The sequence below is a fragment of the Corvus hawaiiensis genome, chromosome 10 (genome assembly GCF_020740725.1).
Source record: "Corvus hawaiiensis isolate bCorHaw1 chromosome 10, bCorHaw1.pri.cur, whole genome shotgun sequence".
Taxonomy (NCBI): Eukaryota; Metazoa; Chordata; class Aves; order Passeriformes; family Corvidae; genus Corvus; species Corvus hawaiiensis.
Window position 1 is genome coordinate 13488162 of NC_063222.1, and position 26260 is coordinate 13514421.

Genomic DNA, 26260 nt, shown 5'->3' on the forward strand with positions numbered 1-26260 from the left:
AGCCAGGCAGACATCCAAAGCGTGCAGTTACCCGTTTTTCACATTTCTCTAACACAAGCTCAGCTTACTGCCACTGAGCAAGCTGAGCAAAACAAGGTTTATGGGGACACAAACTATTTATGTGCTTTAGATCTCTGCAGATCATACACACACTATTAGTCACCACAGCTAAACAAATACTTGAAACCAGCCTCAATAAAGACACTTGGGCTTCATATATCTCTTTTTGGTTCATTGGTTTATTTACTTTTTTGCAAGAAACACTGATGAGCTGAAGTCAGATACTGGAACTGATTATGAACATGAAAAATAGCCATTTTAACCACCAAGGAGAGAAACGGAAGAAAGGTCACTGCTGTAGTTTGCATTTGTTTCAATAGCAAATTGCAGACTAACTATATATATGTATATATACATATATTTATACACACACTATTGAGTTTGAAGGTGGTGAAACAATGACCAATTTGCATGAGTGTAAGTACTCTATTGATGTAACATTCTAAACCAATACATAATCTTCCAGAACTTTCACAAATCCCAAATTTTATCCCATGAGGGCTGCATTGAAAAACAGAACTGGGTTTTTTAGACCTGCTAAGGTGTGGGTTTAGCAGCTACTTCCAGTAATGCCTGCCCTGCAGGAAGCTCTTCCCCTTTCACAATACATCACTTTTCAATATTTGCTAGTTTTACCGCTTTCCTGCCCTTGCTGTGATAACCTGCACAAACACTAACCCAAAACAGGCTCCCCCTCCACCACCACCCCTTTTCTCCTGCTGAACTTGCCCTGACTACCCATAAAGCCTTAAACTAACATACTGCCCAACTTCTGAGTCACAGCACTGCCGTATTACCCGACTCATCTGCAGGACTGTCACCCTTTGTTTCAAGAGGGGCTCACAACTTTGTACTTTTTGGCTCAGACCAGTAATACAACCCCACTTACTGGCAGGAAATGGTTCTTACCTCTTTCCACAAGGCTTCCCTTCAACTGGTGAGCCTCTCGTGCTGTGCCCTGATACTGGAAATAGTGGGACTAGTTGAAGGATCTTGCTAGAGAGGTTATGCCAATAGAAGGTAGCAGGCTGAAACAGCAACTCAGTATTTTGCTTTTTTTACTTTCTCCTGACAGGAAGGTAAGTCTAAATGCTCTTGTTAAAAACAGATAAGAGCAACTGAATTAATTTTACGTAAAACTAGCTGTTATAGTAGAGCAGAAAATACTGCTTAAAGAAAACAGTACTCAAAAGTATTGGTCAAGTTCATTTCAGTTAAGATTTGAAACATAGCTGGCTTCATTTTTTTTAGCTATGTAACAAAATTTATATAGCTGCTCAATATTTTCAACTATCTGACAGCTGTTTAATCTGCCCTTTCTCTTGATATACAACAATTAATCCAATAGTAGCAAGATCCCTCTAACAATAGAGGGATTATTGTAAGACATTATTTTTCATGCCACATAGTCCTCACATACTTAATAGGACTGTACGTTATGAGAGATACAACTGCCAAAATGATATGACATTACCTACTATCAGCACTGTGTGTATCTGTGAAGGCAGAATGCCCAGAGATCATTAACACATCTCAACTGAACTGCAAATCTTCACATGCCTGATGAGCTGCATTACTGTCCAGTCCCAAGTAAAATATTCAGTCTCAACTGAGTATCTTAAAATGACAAAACGACGAACTAGTTAATATTTGTAATTTTGTATTTTTACCTTTACTATCAAACTCAGCTGATAGAAAATGTAAAATTGCATATACTTTCCAAACTGATGAAAACAACCTTGAGACAAATGAAATATAAGTAAAAAAGGGCAGCAGTAAAAGCTGTCATATTTTAAATAAAAGTTAGTATGAGTGAGGTTCTAAAATGGTCTTAATGCCCTTCTGTGTAGCAAAAACTGAGACAGCACAGCACCTGTAAAAGTGTATTTAAAGCTTATTTCAAATCCATTATCAATTAACAGGTACCACTTTTAGATATTATCACATTAAAGATTTCCTGGGAAGATAAAATCAATTTTTCTTGTAAAAGATAAGCAAAAGAGGCTTTGATCAGTAACCAAATTTCTTCAACATGTCTATTAGTCTGTTCAGTCTTCGGGCAACTTCATGTCATAAGCTGTAGCAAATGCTCCGATCACCAAAGTTACTCCATCCTGGGAGACTTTCAGACACCCCTGTTTGTTTCAGAGACTTACTCCCTACTTTGAACCTCTCCACAACAGAACTCCCAACTCTGCAGGCCATTTGAAAGGTTCAGCTGGTAAATATACCAAGGCCTTTTTGCATCCTTAATTTGTAGTGAAGTTTCTCTCCTGTAGATTTGAGGCTAGTGAAAAGAGAACATGTTAAATTCCTGCTTCAAATTAAACAGTGACAGTGATAAAATGGTTATCCAGAATGTGTCCTCTAGGACACTACCTGGAGCAAGAGGACTATATAATGTCTTGGGTATCTTCTGTCTCTTAGGTGTGCCATTGCCAGGGTGAAAACCACCACCACATAAAGGTGCAGTATCAGGCACATGGTGCTGAGTTACCTTCAGGAGAGTGATTTTAACAGAATCAGGTTTAAGTCCTGTCAGAGCTCTGTCTGGGAGCACTGCAACAGTGCCCGCTCAGCCCAGCAAAAACCTCCAGGCTATCAAGTGCACCTAAGTCAAGGAGCCTTCAACAAAAGGGCAATAGGTGGACATTATACCCAGGCAGATGTTGATGAAACTAAAATCCCTCAGTGAGAACAAAGTGTAGAATACCAGTGACTGAGGCACAAACTTCTGTCCAGAGTGCCGGACTGAAAGCCTTTCTGCCCAGCCTCGGAGAGAGAACCTTCCTGCTAATGAGCATTTTCTTTAGCAGTGACTTTGTGATGACAGAGAAAAATCACAAGCTGAATACAGGCGTTAAAGCAAAGCAATTGTTTAACATATCCTGTAACTGCAGGATCTTACCTTACAGCAGGAGGAGGAGTGGAGGAAATCTCGTCGAGGGACTTTATATTGGAATCTTGGCACTACAGCCTGGCACATTACTAGAAATCAGCAGACAGACTTGCTTCTGCACTTCATTTAAGGATTCACATTAAAGAAGGTTCAGGAGAATTGGAAAGATACCCAGAGGAAAAAAAAAATTGCCAAGATGTAGCACAGGTTGAAGGACAGAATGTAACAGAAGAACAAGAAAAATGGCACATTAAGATAAGGCTGACAAGTAAATGAGATGGAGTCTGAACACAGCTAGAGTAGATGCTCCAACTCAGGGTACATGATTGAAGGAAATGGTGTATGATTTGACCTTCTGTGTTTCAGCACAAGAAAAAGTGAATTATAGTTCTTCAGCCCTCTTTGAATGATGTTAAATGTATAAACATTTCTTATCTCCAATGTGTGTGGAATACAAATCACCCACAGCTTGAACTTAATATTATTCTGAAATTAAAATGTTTAATCATTTTACATTTTGGAAGCTGATTTACACATAATCCTTAGAAAAGTACAGTGATTTAATATTAGTAATAAGAAAATATATAAGAATAATTAACTACACATTTCTCTAATTATAATTTATTTGCTTAAAAAATACAAAAGTAATTGATGGCTTCAAAAATAGACTTTTTACTCCCTTTTAGCTAATAATAATAGGATTTAAGAATGGCCTTGAAAATACTAATAGTACAGATTTTTACAAGTTAGATAGCATACCTGGAACTAGTTTTAATGTATCTGTGCTGGCCACACCAGATAAGATTGCGTTTGGTCTTTATAAAATTTTTAAAAATTGAGCTACAAGCTGGCTACAAAGTATCAGCTACAAAAATCCTGGATTTTTTAAATATAGTGTTGAAAACCTACTTACTTTTGTATTTCATCTAAATCTAGTGCACAAAAAATGTGATCACAGCACGCAGCATCAACCAAAGGGTGGTAACAGGCTACTACCAAAAAAATGTCTTTGTACACAATTGAGTTCATCACAACCCAGCCCCAACAATCATTTTGTTTCCCAGCAATGCCTAGGGGAGTAAATGTGCCTTTTACCCTTCCTTGATGATTAACATACCGAAGATTTTAAAGATCCGAAGGGAGGCGAGTTGCTCAGCAGAAAACCCATCCCAGTTAAAACAGCCCATGTGCATTACATGGTAGGAGTTGAGCAGCTGGGCCACCCAAAGGAGGTCACTGAAGGGACACAAATGCTGCAGCTGGACCACAGCTGCCACAGGGACGATGGGAAGGTTCATTACAGTATGGTAAGTAATCCAGCAGCAGGGGGGTAACTGAAATACCACGCAACTTATAATACACCATCACAAATTTCAGTTATGGTTTTTTACTGTCCTGTTAATGTCAAGATGTTACAGAATATGAATTAAACTGTCTTAATTCTTCTAAAATTAAAATGCCAATTTCTACCAGTGTGGTGAGTGTTTCATTGCTTGTAGCCATGCATCCATAGCAGGTTTGTATTCCTCTGAATCCTTTTGGGGCTCAAACACTGCTTCTATTCGCCTTAGCTTCTTTAGTTGCTCTTTGTCAGTCCAAAATCCTATAAACAGAAAATTCATTCTCCAGTTCAACTGCAAATATGTTCTTTTTGAGTTGTTTTAATCTATTTCCAAGAGATCCAAAGCAGAAACACAGTAAGAAATCATGACAGCCTTTCTTTACTCTACCAACAACTTTCTCAGAGGGAAGCATATTTTTAACATTGTGAAAATCCTTTCCAATAGGATCCACTTGTTTGGAATCCTGACAACAGTGCATCTGTTTAACTGGGACGGTTTCCAAGGAACAGCTCTGGTACACTGAAGTTCCCTTAGGTTTCATCCACAAAGCGCTTTTAGTTGCAGGTCCTTCTCAACAAAGAAGGACCACAGAAACCAATACTTAGCTGCTTTCCTACTGTCTTAAAAATTTGTATAAATGGCAAGAAACAGCTGGTGCTACAAATTCCTATTAATTTATGTTATTAAATCATTCTCGTCTGTCAAGGGTCTCAACTTTCTTACACTTTTACTTGCTGAATAAGTCTTACCCAAGCATATCGTTTTTACCTTCATCTGTGAAGTATGTTATTTACATATCAAAGCACTTCAACAAAAACATGTTTTGTAGGTGCACATTAAGCAAAAGCATCAACAGTTTGTAGCTTTAAGTCTGGTTAACAATATGAAACAATTCTGTGTGAGTAGAGTTGTTTTTCCTGTCAATAATTTATTTCATACTTCCATTCCTGTGAAAGCCTCAAAGGATAAAGGCTGTGTTCACAGAGCACAGGACACAGCTTCAGTGGGAATGTCAGGGCTGCAGGTGAGCGCGGTGGCTCCCTGGCCACATGGTCCGTCTCCAGCTAGCACCACTCAGGCAGCACCAGTATGGGAATGGACATGGGAGTGCCTTGGTCAAGGAACAGCAGGCAGAAAAGACAGGATTCACCTTTCTTCTCTAGTAATACATCCTTCTAATTGTACTGTACAGAGAAACATAAACACTCTTTACCATAGGTCCCCACAAAAATGGCTAAAGTTATCCTTTGGGGGGGATTTTACAATTATTTGAAGTTATGCTCTTTTTTTGTCTGATCTCTTTTCTATTGTATTTACAACACACATTATAAAGGGGGGAAAAAAGCCTTTTTAATGTCTACATACCTGAAGCAAGGCCTGCCAGAAAAGCTGCACCAAGACTAGACATGTCTGCATTTGCAGGTTTTTCTATTTTCTTATTAATTAAATCTGACGTCATCTGCATGACAAAACTATTATTACTGACACCTCCATCAGCTCTATAGGGAGAAGGGAAGAAGTAGTTAAAAAAAAATGTGTTAAGTGCTTATTGCCAACATTTCAGAAATCATGTTCAGAAAATACCAACTTTTGGTATTTCACACTTATGCATAAATCTTCTGTCACTCATGCACAAATGCATTTCCACTTTATGGGTAAATTTAGAGACCAGAACAAGGTGCCAAAAAAAACCCCAAACCACCAAAACCAAACCAAAACAACCCAAAACCACCTTTATAAACTGGGGTAGGAATGATAGACAGGGACAGACGACACTATCAAAAGCTCTGAAAGCTCTGTCTTTTAGAACTATACATCATCTTGGCTGAAATGTTAGGGTTTATAACAGAACCTTTACATAGTTACCACCACAATATGACAACAGTCAAAACCATTACACTAAATAAACCCTTTCAGGTGTCCTCAGGTCTGGAAAAATACCTTTTTCTTTACTACCAAATCTTTGTATTAGTTAGCTAAAATGCCTTCACAGTTGCTTCTTTTTAGGAGGAAATTCAGAATGACGCTTCCATCTGTCTGTTTTCCTAATCTGAGACCAACCTAATGGAGAAAACTAGAACTTATCAATGCTGTTCTTTAATCGTCTGAGATTTAAAAGTAATCACTCTTGCAAACAAAAATAACTATAACAAAAAGCAATCTTCAAAATGTCCTAGATAGGCTCATTATGTTCTTGTACTCCAATACCAGCCATGTGTGGAGCTGTTGCTCTATCAAATGTGGTGCAAAGAAGACATCTGCTGTTTATTGCTACAGAAAAGTGTTGGGTAATAAAACTCATTAGTTACAGGACAGTTGACTAAAGCTGAGAGTTCTTTCTCTGGACTTTCCTTGACGGTGTTGAGACAAGCAAAGAGAAGTAATAGAAATCTAGAGGACTAATAAAAACAATGCCCAGAGACCAGGAAGGAACAAGGAATACAGGACAATGGCTAAAAAAGGAATAAATTAATTTAAGGAGTAAAAACAACAACAAAAAATCAAAAGTAATTGACAAATGCAAAAGATGTGAGGACGTAAGAATGGTAGAGCAGCTTACATCTCTACTGAGAACCCCACTGAGCGTGTCCCATTATGTTTTAACATTTAATCCACAAGCTGAATTGCTACTGATGCTAGTTAAGTAATACAGACACTATATAAAACTGCAATTTTATATCAATGAATAAAAAAGAACATGATCATATAATTTAAAGTTTACATTGCAATGTAAATGGAATCAGAATTCTAATGCTCCCTAAGCTGTATTTCCACACTTCCCATATTTTAAGAGTTTTTAAGAGTTTGCACTCTTAATGTGATTTTTCAAATCTTGGATGAAATTTTCTGTGTAAAAAAGTTTCCTAAGTAATCAAAGTTCTGATACTTTTCATCTTCTCCTCTTCATTAAACCCCTAACCCCAGCTGTTTCCATCACCTTTGCCTAGTCTTTCCATATACATGATGGAAAGCAGAAACTTTTACCTTCTCCCACTTTGTACTCTCACTTTTCTTCCACTGAGAGTCCGATTTCTGCCTGCATGCCTGCCAGTCTATTCTTCCTTTGCAGAGGCACAGGAGGGATGGGAACGCCTGCCTCTCCTCCTGACTGCAGTGTCATGCTGGCCTGTCTGCTCGAGGGAGGAACTTTGTTGCAGAGCTTTCTGAGCCTCAGAGGGCTGGAGCGTCTGACCAACTGGTGTGCTCAAGGAAAGTCTCTACCAAAATGCGAAATGTAGTCTTCCAGCAATGTTTAATTCAGCTAAATTTTTCCCAAATGTCGCGAAAGCATATTCTAGGGAGTACAGTTACTGCACTGTATTTGATATGGCTCTTCAAAGATTAAAGCAAAACCAATGTCTTAACAATTGAACTGTAAAACTATTCTCCCTCTTTCCCTCACAAACAGAACCAGTTTTAACCAATGTTTTAAAAAAATAGTCTGTGAAAAACCTAGCACATAAAATGTCAGTATGAAAGAACGATGACAAAGGATAGAATGATCTTTGGGGTAGGCATAGCTGTATGCACTCTAGTGCTACCTGAAAACATGGATTCGCCTTCTTTTTAATTATTGTTTTAATAATTAGAGCAATTCATTACTCACCTGCTAACAATCACCAGTGCCAATAGCTGTGCATAGACTCTACTGCTGCTTAAGTTACATTAACATTTGACTTGGAAATCATCTACTTCTAAACAACAGAATTCTTACAGTACGATAAAATGCATAATAAAGCTCACACCTATTTAAAATCAAACTCTCATACATGAAATTTAAAAGTTACAGGGAACTTACCGAATAGTTCGAAGAGGAATGTGCACCTTCTTCGCAATTATATCATAAAGCAGTTTGTTTCTTTAAAAAAATGTTTAGTTGAATTAAGCATTCAAACAAAGTGTTTTCAGTATCTACATAGAAAATAAATGCAAGGCAAGAAAAGCCTCAGTTCTGTCAGAACTTCTGAAATAGCTAAAAAGTTTCTAGAATGCATAAATTAAAAACCCAAGCCCACTGAAACTGGTCTTTGGTCTTTGTCTTCATTACAAAGGCACAAGTATGGCTATATCATGGTCCATTCTATGGCAAGTCACTGTAGAAGGTTCATTTTTCCCACTGAAAGTTACTGATAGGTTTCTAGGGATAGAATTGTTGATGTAACAAGTGGCTTAGAGTGAGGAAAGTAGGCCAACTGAGTGCTAATTGGAGTTTATCCAGCTGTTCAGTAAGGGGAATATCTGAAGGCTTTATGTTTGACTTTTTCCTGAAGCCATTTCATTTAACGGGAGAAAATCTAAACACAAAGGATCTCTACTTGTTTCTAGTTATTTGTAAGCAGTATTTGAACGAGATGATATTCTTAACATCCCTTAACATCCTTTTCAAGAGACCCATGTGTCAGTTCAGGAATTACAGCGCAGAAAGAAGATGCATTAGAAACCAGTTGCAGCAATTCAGAATGCCGCCCTCCTCCAGACATCCTTTTTGGGCTTTTTGCAGGAGATTTTTATGCCCAAAGCAAAGCTGTTGACTACATGGAAGGAACCACATCAGTGCTCCCTAACCGGCCACAGTGCAGCGTGAGCCAGGCTCAATCCATACTCAACTCCAATCTGAGGCATATGGGGGATTGGCAAGGCAGTGAGCTACTGATATGGTATCAGCAGTGACCAGCAGTGGTATCTTTAGCCTTCACAGATCTGGAAGCTGCTGTCCATTCATATCTTTGAAGATGTTTAAGAGGCCTGTTACTTTGTTTTATAAAACACCAAAATTTCAAACTTTAAACAAAATCTAATATAAAACTTACAGCTTCAGGGATACTTTAAACACAGCTAGAGAGAACTACAGCTTCTGACAAAACTCTTGTCAGGAGAGCAAGGACAAACTTTAAACAGAAAACACTTTTAGAACATGCAGAAAACAACATAATTTAAGAATCTCTATATGGTTACTTAACGACAAAAACTCTGAACTAACAAATACACACAAGTTTATTTGCAAAGTGTTAAAAAAAAAAGGAAGCAGCTAAAAAATGCCTTTAAAACTCCTTTCCAGTGTAACAGTAGTGTTTTGTACAAACTGCAAAGTCCATGTATCCATTTAACACTGCTGATCTAAATAAAAGCAAACGTAAGAAAATATAAGCCAGATAATTTAGCAAACAGTACCTGAAAGCTACAGATTCCAACATAGCTCGAACAAGATGGTTTCTGTTAGTGGAAGGTTTCAGACCCATGAAAGAGGTACTTAAATATGGGTCACACCCAGAAACCTGGAGAAAAGATGTCACCATGAGTTCAGTGAATTGTATTTGAAGGCTTTTGAGAAAGAAATTAAAGAGTAAGAAAAAAATAACTTACGAAAATTACAGGCAGCATAGTGAAAGAAGAAAATTGAAAACAGCATGTAAGAGGTATATAGTGTTATTTTAGCTAACTCAGTGAACGGTTTAAATTGCTTCTTTCAACAGCAAGATGCTTAAGTGACTTCTTCCAAATCAGACGAACTAAAAAGACTAATCCACATAATTTCCCTTTAAAATACATTTAAAGTGTACACTAAGTGCCTAGGACAGCGCATACTGGTATTACTGATCTTATTGCTGTTCTCTAACAAGGTTTCACTCACGCCCCCTCCTGAACTACTGAAAGAAAGATGAATCGACTTTTAAAAGCAATACTGAAAAGGCCAATAATACTTTTTATTGGTGTATACAACAGCCTGTTATCAGTGACACTGAAGGAAACTGGGCTATCTGGAGAAGAAATTTAATTCTTTTTTGCTTTGTTCCTTAGCATACAGAACTCAGACAAAGGTAAGGTTAAAGATGTTGAGTTTCTTCAGAAAAAAACACTAGTCCTGGGAATGATCAAACTGAGCATGGTAGACAAATGAAGATTGAAAAAAACTCAAACTTCTAGAAACACACTGAGAGATGAGCTGGTATACACTGAAACCAAATAGTTATTAAGACTTCTAAGATAAAAGTCTATTATACTGAGTTTGATCATTCCCAGGAGAAGTGCTTAAATGTTATCATTGCTTTTCATAACACCAGGACTTGAAATCTTGCTAATACTTAAGTACTTTAAAATATTCTGATGAATTACAACCTACACCTTGAAACAAGTCAGAATAAAATGAATTATTTTAGAACAGTGCTTAGAACAGTTGTCTTGATGAAAGCTCTGCACTTCATAGCAGAGAAGCTGTGACATTGGTTTGTGTCTCTGCAGGCATTGCCTGTGTTACTGGAAACAAATAATTTCGTTTATCTGTCCTACACTAATTTTCCTATTTGGTAGGGTTTTTCTCAAGGGGGAGATGGCATTTAACCATTCTGATATGACAACGGTCTTCACATAGCATGATGAGCAACAGACAATAACCACCACAGCAGTACAGAATAAATACTGTGATAAGATGTAAATTATTACCTTTAAAAGTGTAAAAATTAATTTTAATTGGGTTATTAATATATATTCTTGACTATATTATTAATAATAATTTTACCTGCAAACCTGGAATGAAACAAACACCTTGAGAATCAGCAATACTCTGTGCCATTTCTGCTGTTTCATCTATGTTGGTGAAAAGTCCTGTAAAAATACATAGGTTGTATGATGTTATTATTTCCTTCAATTTCTTCATCTTGTCTCACTAAGGGAAAAAAATCATCAGACTACTCCTTTTGTAGTATTTTCAAACTACATGTTCCAAGGGAAACAATCACTTCTCTACTTCATGTCCATCAGCCACATTAATAATCCCTAACTCTTCAGATGAAGGATAAACTCAAAAGGATCCTCTCCCATCTGTTGTACTGTAGCCCTTTAATCTTCACATCCTGTATAAGGTCATTAGCTTTCCAAATAGACATAAATTGGAATTAAAAATGATAAAGGCATAAAACTTTAGATTCATAAAATATAACATATTTTTCCCCCCAAAGATGATGTTACTCTCAGCCCAACCACGAAACAACTACAGAGAAAGACCTTAACACCCATATTTTATCAGCACCCTTAGGATCTTTACAAGTGACACATAAGGTAATCACCTCTTATCACAATAATGCCTCTTGGATAGACACTGCTTTTATTCTCTGCCCAGCCAGTTGTCTCCTTTCATAACTCTACAGACATTCCTCTTTAGCTTGTTCTTCACCCACATACAACTCTTGTACTAACATCCATCTTCCACAGCTGTGACTAATAATGTCCTTATGTGGCCACATAACATGATTTTACAGAAGACTAGAGGTCTCCTGTACATGAGAACTATTGCTTTTTCTTGTCTAAAAAAGTGAATTCTCCTATTAAAGATAAATTAGGTTAATCTAGCTCAACTTACCTTTGAAAAACCCATCTTGGTAACTTACAAGGAGTTTCAATTTACCTTTGTAACCTTTATAAATTTGTGGGAGAACTATGGATTCTACTGTGCTCAGACTAATAAACCTAAATCACATTTTTTCCTTCTTGTTGTCTTTGCTGTTACTGAATTATACATACAGCACCTCTACGCCAGGACAGAAAATCAAAAATTAAGGAAGACTGACTTCATGTTGAAATTACACATACTACTCCTTCAAAATTCTTAGAAGTTATATGACTTCACTAAAAGAAGTCCCTAAACTAAGTCTGCCTTGCTGCAGAAATTACTATTTCCAAACTTTTACCACTATTATGTCTCCTCTTCATCCATGTTGAGCCTCACCGCTGTTATTGAGGCCATTAGCTTACCTTGTGTTTTGGCCCAATTCCTTCTGAAGAGCTAAAGTTTTTCCATTCTCTAAAGCTGATAAAAGTTTCTGAATTCTGCTTCTCGCAATAATATTTTCAGAAAAAAAAGGCCTTACTTGTTACAGAGTTTAAAGCAGCTTGCCTTTTATTTGCCCCATTTCTAAAACTTCCCCCGCTTTCTTTTTCTGTGGTAGCAATGACCTACAGGTCATGACCATTTTACTACTGACTAGCAAAAAATCCTTTATACTTCTGCATATACCAATGATATCCATTTTAAGTATAAGTAAGTTCCATATGGATAACTCTCCATTTTAATTATGGAATCTGAAGTAGCAAGCTTATATATGTAGCACTGACACTTGAGTCTGCAGCACTGACCTGTGTGTTGGTTGAACTGAGTCATTTCCTCCAAAGCCTAATGGCTTTTACTCTCTAGGCTTAGTCAAATTTTGGGCGATGAAGATGTGAGGACCAATCTGAGTCATACTTAACCCTCAGGGGCACATACCACAGCACATGTATGTACTTATGCATCTAAAGCTGACAGCTTCAAGAAATGTGGAATTTTGTGGTGAGCTACACATGAGGAAAACCTTTCCCAGACAATCCAAAGTTTGAGATGCTAATTGCTTTTTTCTCATCCTAGTAAAAATGTACTAAATTTCTGAGTAAGCCAAGAAAATTTCTAAGTCCTAATTAGAACACTGAGAACAGTTGTCCTATGAACAATCAGTGGGTTTGAACATCAACTACTATAGAGGTAGTATTTTCTTAGTCTGTCATTACACTGGAATGCAAAACCTTTCATTACAAAGTAGTTACAACAGCCAAAAGGCACATTACTTTCATGTGAAACAACATACTGTTGCTTGAAAAGTTCTTCATGTTATTTTCGTATAAATCAAACCTGTTATCAGTTCTGAGATGTATAGTTCAAGACCTCTCAAAAGCATTACAGCAAGTCCTTGTGGAATCAGGAGGTTTGTCACACTCAAGAGAAAGCAGGTGAGGAGTAAAATGTTTTAGGAAAATAAAAGCCTAGTTAGGCAGGAGGGTCTGAGGCAGAGACTGAAAAGGAGATGATTGTGCAAACCAAACTCCCTGCAGCAAACACACTCAGCAGAGCACCAACAAGGCTATGCATTTCTGCTGTCCAAAGTATGTAGACTAGTTTCTTCAATTATGAATAATAACATCAAATCCAGTAACATAACTATGAACCCATAAAACAGCTTCTTAAGCAGTTACATATTTCACCCTCTATAAAATTAAAGAACTTACCTATATCCTGAGCCCATTTTATGGCAGTGCCAATGTCCGATATAGAACCTTCAGTTAAGTAAACAACTTCTTCCCCAATCTTCCAACCAATCAGTGGATATAGACCTTAATGATTTTCCATGAAACAAAACACTCAGTTAAATAAAATGTTTCCAGAAAAACATATACAAGAATTCCCCACAATAAATCCACCTAAAAAATAAATAGACTTTATTCAATTCCTTTGTAGAATTTAAGCTAAAAAAAGTCACTGATAGAGGTTAACTGTGTTTTTAAAACTTTAATGATGGGATTACAAGAGAATTGAGGAACAGGTTGTTAGACAAAAGTTAACCTAAAAGAATTGCAATCAAATTACAAAAAAAGCCACCTTTGAAGAACTATCTGCGCCTGCTTTTATTTTTTATATAAGAGATTGTGCGTACCTAAAAATTTATCAGTGTTTTTCTATTTGTTTTAAGTCCATCCAACTTTCCCCAAGGGTTTCTATAAAGTAAGAGTGTTTTTCCCCAAAATATAGAACATGAAGGCTTGACTTTCAGATGGGAAACACAAAACTGAAACAGACATATACACATAAAAAAAGCAACACAAACTTAGAGCACAGATCTTAGGCACAGAAGAGGATGAAAGTGATGGAATTTTTAATTCCCTTTTTAATATGCAATGCTTCCTCACATAGAAAGCAAAAAAGAAAACAAGTTTCACCTGCAAATGGCTTTTCAGGTCACTAGATAAGAACCCAAGTAGTGGTCACTGCAACAACAACACCAGCCAAGCACAATAACTGCTGGAGTGAAGAATGCACCCGGACTTCATGGAACCCTGCTCAGGATTCAGAGATCATGGGTAATGCAACACAGGTAAATGAGTCCCAGTTTACCTTTACAAGGACCAGAAAAACATCAGAAGGATCTAGGGGTTCTCTCTGCTTTCTCAAAGTGACTTTGCTGATATGTATGTTTCTCACAGAATCATCTCGAGTTTGCTTGCCTGTGTCGAAATGAGTTGCATGGTAGTACCAGTGCAATTGCAGAAACTTGTGTTAGTGCTGGAGGCACTCTGGCTTACCGTACAAAACAATCAGCAGCACTGACTAAAGTCTGTGTGTTTGTCTCTTGAAAGGGGAATGTAATATACATAACTCCAGATCATCAGTGCAGGTGTCCCTTGAAATCTTTATTTTTTACCAAAGAAACAGCCACAAATAAAAAGGTCCAAAAAATTAATTGAGCCAAAGATCCTAAAGAAGAGCAGCTAATTAGAGACAAAGACATCCACCCATCGTGTGGCCTTCCTGAAGATGCTCACACTAGAGTCTCCAGTAGTGTAACATAATTCTACCTCTATGGAATGGATCCGCATGACACTTGACCAGAGGTACTAAGAACCCTCAGACTACCAGAGGCAGCTTTTAAATCTATTCAACATGATTCCATCATTGAATTGTGAGAAGTGCTACTATTGAAGGAACTACTTTATTTCTTTTTTTTTTTAACTGTTATATGTAGGAGCTAAATGTAGACCAGAAACTAGAACAGCAGCTAATGAACATCTTGCACAAGGATGCTGTAGGGATTCATCTTGCAGTCTTAAATACATATGTCAACTTTAAAGATTGAACACACTACATTTCATGCCCAGGGCACTGGGAAAGCCAGGTACTTAACTTGTCGCACTAACCATACGTCACGACAGCCAAAGAACATAAGGAAAATAATTTTAACATAAGTAACAGCCTAAAGCAGTAGAAGTTTCATAGCACTGCCTTAGAAGATTTTAACTCCTATCAGTACACAGTAGCTAAATTGAAAAACCTTACAGCATGTTTTTGCTATTACATTTTAACAGACTACATATGTATGATTTCATAAGAAAAAATGTCATCATAATGACATGATTTATTAGCATAAAAAAGCATTTGCATTCATAGGGAATTCAATGTCTATGCTATTCAGTTCTGACACATCTCTTATATTTGCCAAGGTCGTTCAAGACTTGAGCTGGTAAAATTCTCTTTAGCACACTGCTGTCCTCGTTCCCAGCCCTGCCCCATTTTAAGCATTAGACTCCTGAAATTAGTAACTCTTTAAAAATACGACAGACAGAGAGAGACTGTGTAGGCAAACTTACTTCAGTATCATCTTCAGTGCTGTTCTCTTGACAAACAGCTAACTCTGACAAATTAACAAGCTTGACAGACCACAGATGTTCAGAAAGACAAAGTTTTAAACACTAGAAACACATTGGGAAACACATTTCTAGTATTTTAAAAAAACTTAATAACTTCTAATCCTGCATTGTTTCATTGCAGGTGCTTCAATGTGCAAGGGCTCAAGGGGAGGAACTTGCAGTGATCCACTGCAACATTTTGATGCGATGAGCCAGAGGACCAATCCCTTTTTTCTCCATTCCTGTACTGTGTAATACTGCTATGAAGAACAGGTGAAGGAAAAAACAAAACAGTAGGGATGCAGGCAACAGATATAATTACTAATGATGCTACTTAATGCTACTTAAGTTCTCTTCCTGAGAAGCTTACTTTAGGATAACCAAAATTTACATTGCTAATTAAAATTTTCCACAGTCTTTTCTCCTGAAGAACTCCCAAGCTGTTTTTCTACATGTATAGACAGAAGGAAAAGCACAGCCCTGTTTTATTCCTTTGTGTACCCTCAGCATTAACAGCTATCAAGGAACAGCTGAAAGAATAAAATCCTCTAAAACCAAAACTTCACTGTCTTACTTCTCCGTGATGCAAAGAGATGCTCTCCAGTATTCACATTCCAGAAACCACCTGTTCCCATTGTCAGTTTAATATCTCCTGGGTGAAAGCAGCATTCTCCAAACATAGCTGACTGCTGATCAGCTACCTGTCAATCCAACAAGAATAATAGGACAAGTTAGCTATTGACTACCAACCTGCAATTCTGTTGGGTTTGCAAGTATCATTGTAAACAGTTCAGAGTTCTGAATACAAGTAACCACTCAGGAACTGAGCATTCAGAGAGGACTCATATACAATTTCTTAAGTATCTGCAGGCCATTACAACAGTCAGACTTATCACTGGCATCAAATTACACCAGGTTTGGACACAACGTGAATGTCTGTAGTACTGCTTGCAACACTGAAAAATATTATGGAAACAAAAGAAGTATTTTGTGATTTAATATTTAACAAAGATAAATGGGGCATTTGCAATCCCAGGGAGCAGAACAGAGGAGCTTGGCCTGAATTCCACTTTCTCCAAATAGAAAGTTGAAGTCATGAGTCTTGCCTTTGTTTTTCCTTGATACCCCTCCTGTACCAAATTATTCCATGCTCCATTTTTCCACAATGATGATGGTTATTAAATGTATTTACTTATGTTTTTGCCTTGGTCAAACAGTAGATTTACTAGATTTAGTCCACAGATCTTTATAGAGAGAGAAATTTGTACTAGCTAGGGGACAGTTTTTTCATTTAGCTGAATTCAAGCAGATTTCGCTCTAAGTCATCACTTTGAGTTTTCTTATCCAAATTCTAACGACTGAGAAAAGAACATGTTACTTGTTATTTTTAGTGAAAAATAAGAAAGAGATAAAAGGCACCACAAATGGATCTATTAACAAATACTCTTACAGTTGTTCAGTCTTACTGAAGTCAAGCCAGAATAGACTCTTGCATAACTTTATACAGAACACCTGATTTTAAGCTAGACATCGGCATTACCAGAGCTTAAGAGTCCTACATTCAGTACTTAATCATTTGGTCACACAACCTTAATGAACCTCAACCTGTAGAAATCCCATCTTGTTATTTTCTCCTCCTTCCCTCTAAGGTTGCAAACTGGGTTTTTGGAGAAAAATTCAACAATCAATTCTACTGTAGTTAAGTCACAAAGAATGAATAGAGAATACTTATGAAACAAGCAAGTACTAAATCAAAGCCAGATAAAGAGAGTATAAACACACAGATTTAAGAAAATACTCTCACTCACCACTGCCATTATTGGAATAGGTACCCCAAATATTTCAGAGTCAGTTGATCCAAAGTTGAAGCTTAAAACAAATCACAACATTAAAATGACCTTTTTGTTAAAATGAAGTCTAGGTACATACAGCCTGGGTCTGGATCACACATAAAAGGTAATGCTACTGATTTATCTTAAAGCAAACATTAGAACTATCACTTTAAGAAATATAGTAAAAAAGTTTTGGACTTTATAGACTTTTATATACAGTATAACAGTACATAATTTTTTTTTTGTGTACCTGTGTATTATTTGGCCTGTGCAGAGTATTTAGTATTTATTATCATAATTAATTTAGCAATTAATTTAACAGTTATTGTATTCTTTTAATTATGCCTTCATAGTTACCTTGTGTCTTTCACTGGTGGATAAACAGACATTGGAATAGAAAGCAGATTACACAAAGTGGGATTCCAACATTTCTGAAATGAAACGGGAAAAAGCAAAAACATCAGCAACCCTCTGAGAAGCACAATAAATAGCAACAACATTTTCTGGGAACAGCACATACCATAAAGGGTTCAAAAATGCCTGTAGAACTGGCATTTGAGTAATCTGTAGCATACACCGAACCTACCATGAAAAGAAACAGAACCAAGTAAGATTGTTAGACATCCAAATACTTAAAGAGTTTTCTCTAAACATCTCATTGGCCCTCATGAAATATAAACCAAGTGCGTGTATGAGCAAAATCACAATGATACAATGAGCACAGAGACTCTACCTGCTGCTCACTAAAACATGCACACATTAATTACCTTATTTCCCCTCATGAACCTGTCTAGAACAGCCAACAGTACCACACCAACTGCATCACTCTCAATCATAATCTGACTCCTCAGGCATTAATCCTCAGGATAGAAACTTATAATTCTTCCACATTTATAACAATTCTTTGTTCTTTTGTTTTACAGGTACTTTTCGTCAATCAACACTAATTAGCTCTGTTAGTCCTCTTTAAATCTTATACTCTCAGAAAGCTGATTACACTGAATAAGTATTTCCTTTCCAGGCAGGCCCAAAGAATAATGAATTCAGAAGTTCTTTCCGTAACAGTAAATACATCACAATTTTTGTTGAATATACAAAAGCACAAATTCCAAAAAAGCATCTGAATTCTACGATATACAAATGACAAGTCATGAACATAATTTCTTAGATTCCGGTGTGTTTTATTGATATTTAAGAGGAACTGTAATGTTCACCTTTAGTCAATCTATACAGTAACCATGTGTCAACTGTTCCAAAGCAGCAGTTGTTTTTTTTGGCAGCTTCTTCAGCCTGGGAAAAAATATACATGCAAAAAAAAAGTATTTACAACTGGGTACAATAAGAGAAGCATACTTACTGATTCCTTTTATAATTTTCTTCATGGTTAATAAGAATGTCCTCAGAAAATAAGTCCCTGATTGTAAACTTTTCTTCTAAAAAGGCCAAGTTGGCTATGTAACTAATATTATCCTACAAGTTCAGGCTCCTAACAGAAAATAAGAACACTTTCTTACAGCTGTTACTAAGGAAAGAAAAGTAATTAGTCTTCTACTGTAGGGGCATCATAGCCTTATGAAAAGAAACTTACAGTCACAATTATAACAGTGGTGAAAGAGTGGTGGATAAAGAAAACAAGGTCCTGCATGGTGAGTATTAGAGCAATGAATATAGCAACAAACAGCTCAGGGCTCGTTAGTGCTCTAGATTAATCCAGCACAACTTATTCTGCATGCATTTTCCAATTCACAAAAATGCAAAATGAACTGTACAGTATGGTATTATTTGTGAAACTGCAGGACACTAGAATTAATGCAGAGTGGAAAGATAAGAAGGCCCATTGAAAATAAATAAAATTGTCATGCAAAACTAGAGTGCAAAAAGCTTTAAAACGAAGTACAATCACTAACTGTATAAATGTATCAAGTGAAGTAAGATGATTTTATTATGTTGGTTATGTATGAAGAAAGCTTTTTACTACTGCACATTTCCAGAATGAGAGAAAAATGTTGTATGACTATAAGTCACCACTTAGTTAGACAGGCTTTGAACATTAACACAGAAAAAATTCTTTCTGGTCCTTCTGAGAAGAACAAGCAAGACAAAACTGAAGCAATTACAGCCAATAGTCACAGAATCATAGAATGGCCTGGACTGGAAGGGATCTTAAAGAGTTACAACTCCACTGCCACAAGCAGGGACACCTTCCACTAAACCAGGTCACTCAGAGCCCCATCCAGCCTGGCCCTGAACACTCCCAAGTCACAAGCCACTATTATGACTTAAGAAACCTATTGTTTTTCCCTTTACAGCTTACCTCATGTATGTTTTTAAAAACCCATGACAACTTCATAGAAGTTTGATGTGTTGAAAAAGTAAGAAAACTGGGTGCCAAATATCGATCATTCCCAGTCAAGAAATGAAGCACTGTAAAAATAATATGGATTACCTGTTTCAAAAGAAAACAGTTACTTAATTTTTAATCTTGCCCTTTAAAGGTTACTTATCAATTATCTTTAAAGGATGACAACACAGATGAAAGTGGCTGACATAAGATTCAGATTATGTAAGGATCTTCATATCAACAGACAGCCTTCCTGCAACACACCACATGAAAGAGCAGCTGCTCTAAACAAGGCTGCTTTAGCAAGTTCTGCTGGAGCACTGACAGACACTGCTCTGCACTTCCAACACTGGTCACCTCTATGAGCACAATGCATGATGTGGCTGACAGCATTACATACCATTATTCCAGTGGAAATTCTCCTGCAGCTGACAGGCTCAATCATGATTTAGTAGATTTACCAAAATTTAATCATTAATTGAGTTTTCACAAAAGAAACCCAAGAATTTAATTTGTATTGTGACTGTATTGGTTAGTTTCCACTTAGAGGAAAAGTAACTTTTGTTTTTGCACTTACAGAAAATCTTTCTCTTCTAAAGGCATGAAGCACAAGCCAGAAGCAGCATAAAATGTACCTCCTATAGATAATCTGAGCAAAGGGTTCATGAAAAAACAAGCCAAGAAACAAAAAGCCCTATCCACAAAAACCCAGACCTACCTACATCCAAAATCTATGCTGTAGCAGTGTTAACATGCAACATTTTTATTTAACAGACTAAAAAGTAACAAAATGAGCATCAGACCTACCAGTATCTCTTCCCATAATAATTACTTTAGGCTACCAGTACCGCACTTTTTTCTTGGAACTATCTTCCATGCTAATATTGTTCAGTTAAATGCTTTTAGGACACAGCACATCACATCACCATGTGAACAGGACACTTGAAGTATTCCATATATTGCCCTTACTTGTCATAAAAGTTAAACAGCTCTAATATATCCAAGCGGTATCTAGATTAGCACAGTTTTACCTTCAGCAGAAGGGACTTATTCCAGGAATTCACAAGTTCAGCACTTCTTAAGTCTTGCCAACTTATGAAATTATGAAAGGGTTTCCCTGTCCTCCTGAAAAACAGTATTTGAACGTTTAAAGCTAGAGAACACAGACTGCCCAAAACATTCAACATCATTCACTATTTCCAGTCAGGACAATAAACACTAGGTCAGTTCCTATAATAACTGCATATCCTCCTGGTGGATCTGAGGAATTAGTAAATCAGCCCACAGACATTTGAAGTGTCAGACTTTTCAGCAGAATTTAAAAATACATATGTATTCATCTCTTCCAACGTACAAAGAACAAAAAGACCACACGCTCACAAATAGTTCTGAACTGCTCTAAGGTGTTGCTGCGCAAACACAAGAGAACATGAGTGACTTGACATTTTTTACTTTTGAGTTCAACATTTCTACAGCCTGCTTCCATCCAGTCTCTGAATACAAATGAATACAAATTCATTTTAAAGAACACATGACATACATACTTGTGCCATGTAATGAAAGTTCCTCTCTGTGTGGAGATACCAAGACCAGCAATTTGCCTCATGTGGAGTCCTGCAGCTAAAAACCGAAAATAAATGACAATCACAAAAAAAAGTGTTTATTTGGAGAAGCAAACAAAATACAACTATAAAACCTATGGAATACTTGGGAAAATAACAGTTTATGAGAATATAAATGTCTACAAATTGTCCAGCTAAGTGTTTAGAACAGTGAAATGTTAGAGAGCTCTGAGTCAGACAACTGATTCCAAAGCAGATGAAAAAACCTATGAATTTTCCAAAAGCAGTTGTGGCACACTGACCCTTTCCACCCTCTGAAAGGCCTGTTGGTACTTTACATGAGCAATCCCAGATTACATATGCCCACATAATCAATTAAAATGTGTATTTCACATAGATGAATGTGAATGAAAGCATCAACAAAAGTACCTTTACAGAAGAATTTCTATAAAGAAACAAACTAGATTGATCCTGCAGGCAGTAAATAGATTAATGGGAATATGCCACGACTTTTTACATCACCTTGATAATGACATGTCTCACCTTAAATATTTCTTAAGCAATGTTTCAAAATTCCTAAGAACGAATTTGCTTAAACCAGGTACGACTCAATGCAACAAAATATACTTTAAAGTCGGAAGTACAAAAATGTACATTTGGGTATACACCAATTTTGCTATTAAACCTTACCTTCAAATAACCATTACAGAACATTTTTTCTAATATAACTGTAAATAATTAAATATATCTACAGCTATTTTCAAAGCAACTCTGGGCAGCTTGCTAAGTACCTCCAGCCATACTTATAGAAGCAAAATTACGTGAAGAAAATATACATTAAAAGTTTCCACTCAAATGACAGACTACCGACCCTGTCGTAAGTACTGTTACTCTGAAGGGCTCTCAATCCAGCTATTTGAACCAATCACAGGTTAAGTATGTCTTGCTCATATGTGTTCTCATGTTAACTTTCATGTGCAAAGCTGCTCATTTGTGTGAACATGTCCTGCAGACTCTACACCCAGCACCCTCTCAGTGACAACTACAGAAGGAGTTTCACAGAGGAAGGGCACATCCTGTGCTGCCCAACTCTACATGTGCTTGTGCACCTCCCCTTACACTGGGTCCTTGCATTCCCGCCAGCAGTGCTATCAATTCCTCAATCAGCTGAAAATTAAACCAGTGCTTTCACAAGGTAACCTGCTCCACCTGCCTGTACAAGTGCTGCTGGTAGTGGGAGTGTACAGGAGGAGGACCTGGGAGTGGGTGGCCTGAGAATAGCACTATTTATTTTTCAGGCAAAGCTATACAAGTACTTCCATAGCTCACTAAGGACTACTGGCATGTGTTACTCCTTCCCATCTCCACAACCTGCACAGTCCCACCACTTTCCCTGTGTCAGCTATCATACTCTCCAGACATACACATAAGTGGAGCTAACTTCCATTACAGACGAAAACAAACCTAAAGACAAACATGAATATTTTTCAGTTAAGCTGTCTTTTGGATGGAGTGCTACAGTAAGAGAGTTGGCACCAGAAGTTTCCACCTTTAGGTAGTACTGACTACAGCAGCTCATCCACACATGCATGGAATCACATGTTTAGCTCCGCAAGCCCTGCAAACCCAAGTGTCACTATGTTCCTTCTGTTTCCAGTCATTCCTGCCCCTGGTACCACACCCTCTCTTGCGTCAGCACAAACATCGGTGCAGCTCTGCTGGCATAAACAACCGGACAGCGATTCCACTCAGGAAGCTGCCCTAGACTAGAAACGACTCTGTAAAAAGGAGGGTGGCACTGCTTCTTTTGACAGCACTGTGAGTTATGCTCACACACCCACTTAAAAATGACTTGCTGACAATGTGTGCAGCTTGGCCACAAGGAAATCTTCCCCTTTTAAAACTAGATGAAAAGTCTCGCTTCCTGATTTGTCCCACAGAATAGAAATGAAGGAAGACAGTAAGGTCTTTGAGGGTTGAGGTGGCATTGCTGTTCTTGTGACCAAACAGTTGTGGCTGCGGACAAAACAAACCAAGAGCCCAAAATAATCACCTTCAGCTTACACCTGGTGATGTTTACTTTCCCTGTTCCCTTAGGCAGCCTTCCGAAGGAGCAGTTTTGCCATGAGCCATGTTTGAAGGCAGAGCAATACTTGGAGACCAAGCAAGAGGGGCTGAATAGGAGGAACTGAATGAATTGAATGAAAGAGTGTGATGTACACACACAGGAAAAGGAGGCTGGAGCACTGTGGGCAGGTGAGCTGGGGTCCAGCTGACAGGTTCACAGCATCAACATGGCACAGAAGGTGATCCAGGATGGATGGCAGAACACTGGAGCTGGATTAATGTGACAGCTATGAGAGTTGTAGAGAGTAAGAGCTAGGTTAGAGCAGCATCCAGAAAAGGGGGGAAAAAAAACCCATCAGAGGTTTGGCAGAAAAGGGAGTTGTATGTATTCAGCGCACTGAGTACCAGGAATTTTTATGCTAAAGTACAAATAGAAAAGAACAGTAATACAGGAATATGACAGTAAGAACTGCTCATAGTTTGAATGGGAAAAGCAGGAATATCAGGTTGCAATTGAGTGAGCACAGCTCTGCAGCATCCTGAATTCATTCTCTCACACACTCGCACTTGCACATACAAAGTGGTGGTGGAACAATGGGGCACTGGAAGGGGAACAAGCCTACTCTCTGTTCCTGCACAGAGGCATCTGGAGGAACAGACACTGGGGAAGGACGCATATACAAAAAGCTGGAGCAACAAAGTGCTGGCACTGATGCGTAAATCAAGTATTCACATTGCTTCTGCTTCTACTTCAATCCTAATCTGGTCCCAGTGAAAGGAGAAAGGTAACTGACGTGCGCTATCTTACATAATGATTGAATAGGCCTTAAAGCATGTTGCAGACCTGTGCCCAGTGACGATTTTCAGTACTACCTAAAAATATTATCCAAGTAACTAATTTTACTTATTTTGATAAATAAATAATTTCTTGAAGTTTAAGCCCTTACCTTGTACAGCCTCTTTGATTACACCAATAAATTGACTCCATAGCACTTCAGGATCTAATTCAACCCATCCAGGACGAGGATAAAGTGATTCCACCTGTTCAGGAAACACAAATAGCATTATTATGATCCCTAGTTCACAGAAACCAGCAAATACATTTGGGTTAATCTGATTTTTTCTTAATTTTGTGAATCTCCTGCAAGAGAAGAAACAACAGTGTAACTTTTAAAACATTGTTAAACATGGGTGTGTGACCTCTAGAAGACCTCCTCTGCTCAAACCCCTTGAAATACAGAAGTCCAAACCCCTTGGAATAAAGGAGCCTGTAAAACCCCTTTCAGAGCTGAAAACAGAAAAGCAGGTGTGTCAGAAAGCTGTTTCTGCTGCACTGCTGAACTCAGACATTGATGCCTCTGAGTTTCTCAGTGGCAGCACAGCAGGCCAGGAATCACCTGTCAGACGAGATTCCAGCGACAGGGAGGGTCAGCTCCACTGAGAGCAGCCCCTTCCATTTCCAAAATCCATCATATTTCTAACAATTCTCGTCGCTGCAAGCTTTTCATTGCAATAGGTAACAGTAAAAAAAGTTAATTGTGGAGATTGCCCTGATCCTAAAATCTCGAGTCGTACAAACCTAAAGCAGCCTGAAATTAACGTTCCAAAATTGGCTCTTTTTCACACGGCGCTGTTACAAGATGGGACGCGAGTAAACACAAGTCCTAAGCGAATCTCAGCTGTGCCCTACTAACAAACGTGTTTTTGTTCAGAGAGGGATTAGTCGGTAAGCGACCGAAGCGAAGGTAACCGGGAAAGGTGGAAGAGAGTGAGTACCGAAGCAACGGGTGAGTGCCACGGCGGTCCCGCGCGGGTCGGGGGCTGCGGGCTCCCTTTCACCCCTCGGGAGGGGAAGACGCTCCTGTCAGGGGACGCCCGCGCACCGGGACCAGCCGAGCTGGGTGAGCGCCTGCGAACGCCTGCCACGCCGATCCCCGACCGGGGCCCCCAGGCACCGCTCGCGGCAGACCGAGCACGTTCGGCCCCGCCCGGCTCCCGAGGCAGGTGCCGCCCCCGGCTGCTCTCGCCGCTCGGCCGGGCTACGGACCGGGAGCGCGCCCTACAACCCGGCCGCACTCACCTCCCTGCAGTTGAAGCCCCTGACGGCGGCCGCCCGGTCGTAGACGTGGCACTTCACCACCGTGCTACCCACGTCCACCCCCAGCACGTACCGCGCCGGGGCGGCCCCGCTGTCGGGCTGCCCGCACGGCATCGCCCGGTGCGGCCCGGCACGGAGCGCGGAGTGAGGGCGGCCGAGCGGCCGCGCCCGCCACAGCCCGCCGGGGGCGGGCGCTCCTTCGGCCTATGGGCGCGGGCAGCAAGCGGGGCCGCCGCGCGGGCAGGTGGCGGCCGCCGGGGGCGGCCAAGGCAGGCCGCGGCCTGGGACCAGCGCGGGCGGTGCGGCTCCGCTTGCCGCGCCCTCACCCGGGAGGGGCGGTCGGGGCCTCGACCCCGGGATCCCACGGACAGAGCAAGAACACGAAAGCAAAGCTCCGTGTTTCGTCTATGCAGTCTCAACACAAATCTACCACATGAACGAAAAAAAGGCTTTTAGTGAAACACCAAATGTTAAGGGCTTTTCTAAAAGGCTGAATTCAGCGAGCGCCACTGGGAGAGATGCCCACGGTGCGATGCTGATCCCCCGTGATCAGACCGCCTGACCTCAACTCCTCCTTACAGTAAACGAGGTATGTTTGCCCCGGGATTTGTCACTGAAGGCACTGAGCATCAACGGACACATTACACATAGTTACACAAAGTCATGAGCTGCAGCAATTCTCTCGTGCCTTCACAGAGCGAACGGCATCTAAAATTACTGTTGAAACAGAGTTAGTGACACAAATGTTCCCGTATTACCCTTAGATGGGGTAGTAATTTTTAAACAGAAACAACTAGAAACATTCACAGTAAACCAATAAAATTCGGAATGCTCAACCCCAAACTAGTACCAG

The 26260-nt window shown here is 38.9% G+C and overlaps 2 protein-coding genes across 2 annotated transcripts in view; both read right to left on the bottom strand.

The window, feature by feature from the left end:
• Window positions 1–219: 219 nt before the first annotated feature.
• Window positions 220–25567, bottom strand: GK5 (glycerol kinase 5). Its single transcript, XM_048313778.1, has 16 exons — window positions 25390–25567; window positions 24257–24350; window positions 21225–21300; window positions 20712–20805; window positions 19654–19785; window positions 18554–18629; window positions 17860–17921; window positions 17697–17770; window positions 17316–17376; window positions 16082–16208; window positions 13336–13440; window positions 10820–10905; window positions 9475–9578; window positions 8102–8161; window positions 5668–5801; window positions 220–4562 (listed from the first exon to the last, which is right to left on the bottom strand). Exons 1-16 carry the CDS (start codon window positions 25519–25521, stop codon window positions 4426–4428), a joined length of 1554 nt encoding a protein of 517 aa, XP_048169735.1. The 5' UTR covers window positions 25522–25567; the 3' UTR covers window positions 220–4425.
• Window positions 24264–26260, bottom strand: part of XRN1 (5'-3' exoribonuclease 1) — a 41981-nt gene continuing 39984 nt past the window's right edge. Inside the window, exon 45 of the transcript XR_007205604.1 lies at window positions 24264–24350. The gene's annotated coding sequence lies outside the window, so the exon portion shown is untranslated. The remainder of the gene's footprint in view (window positions 24351–26260) is intronic.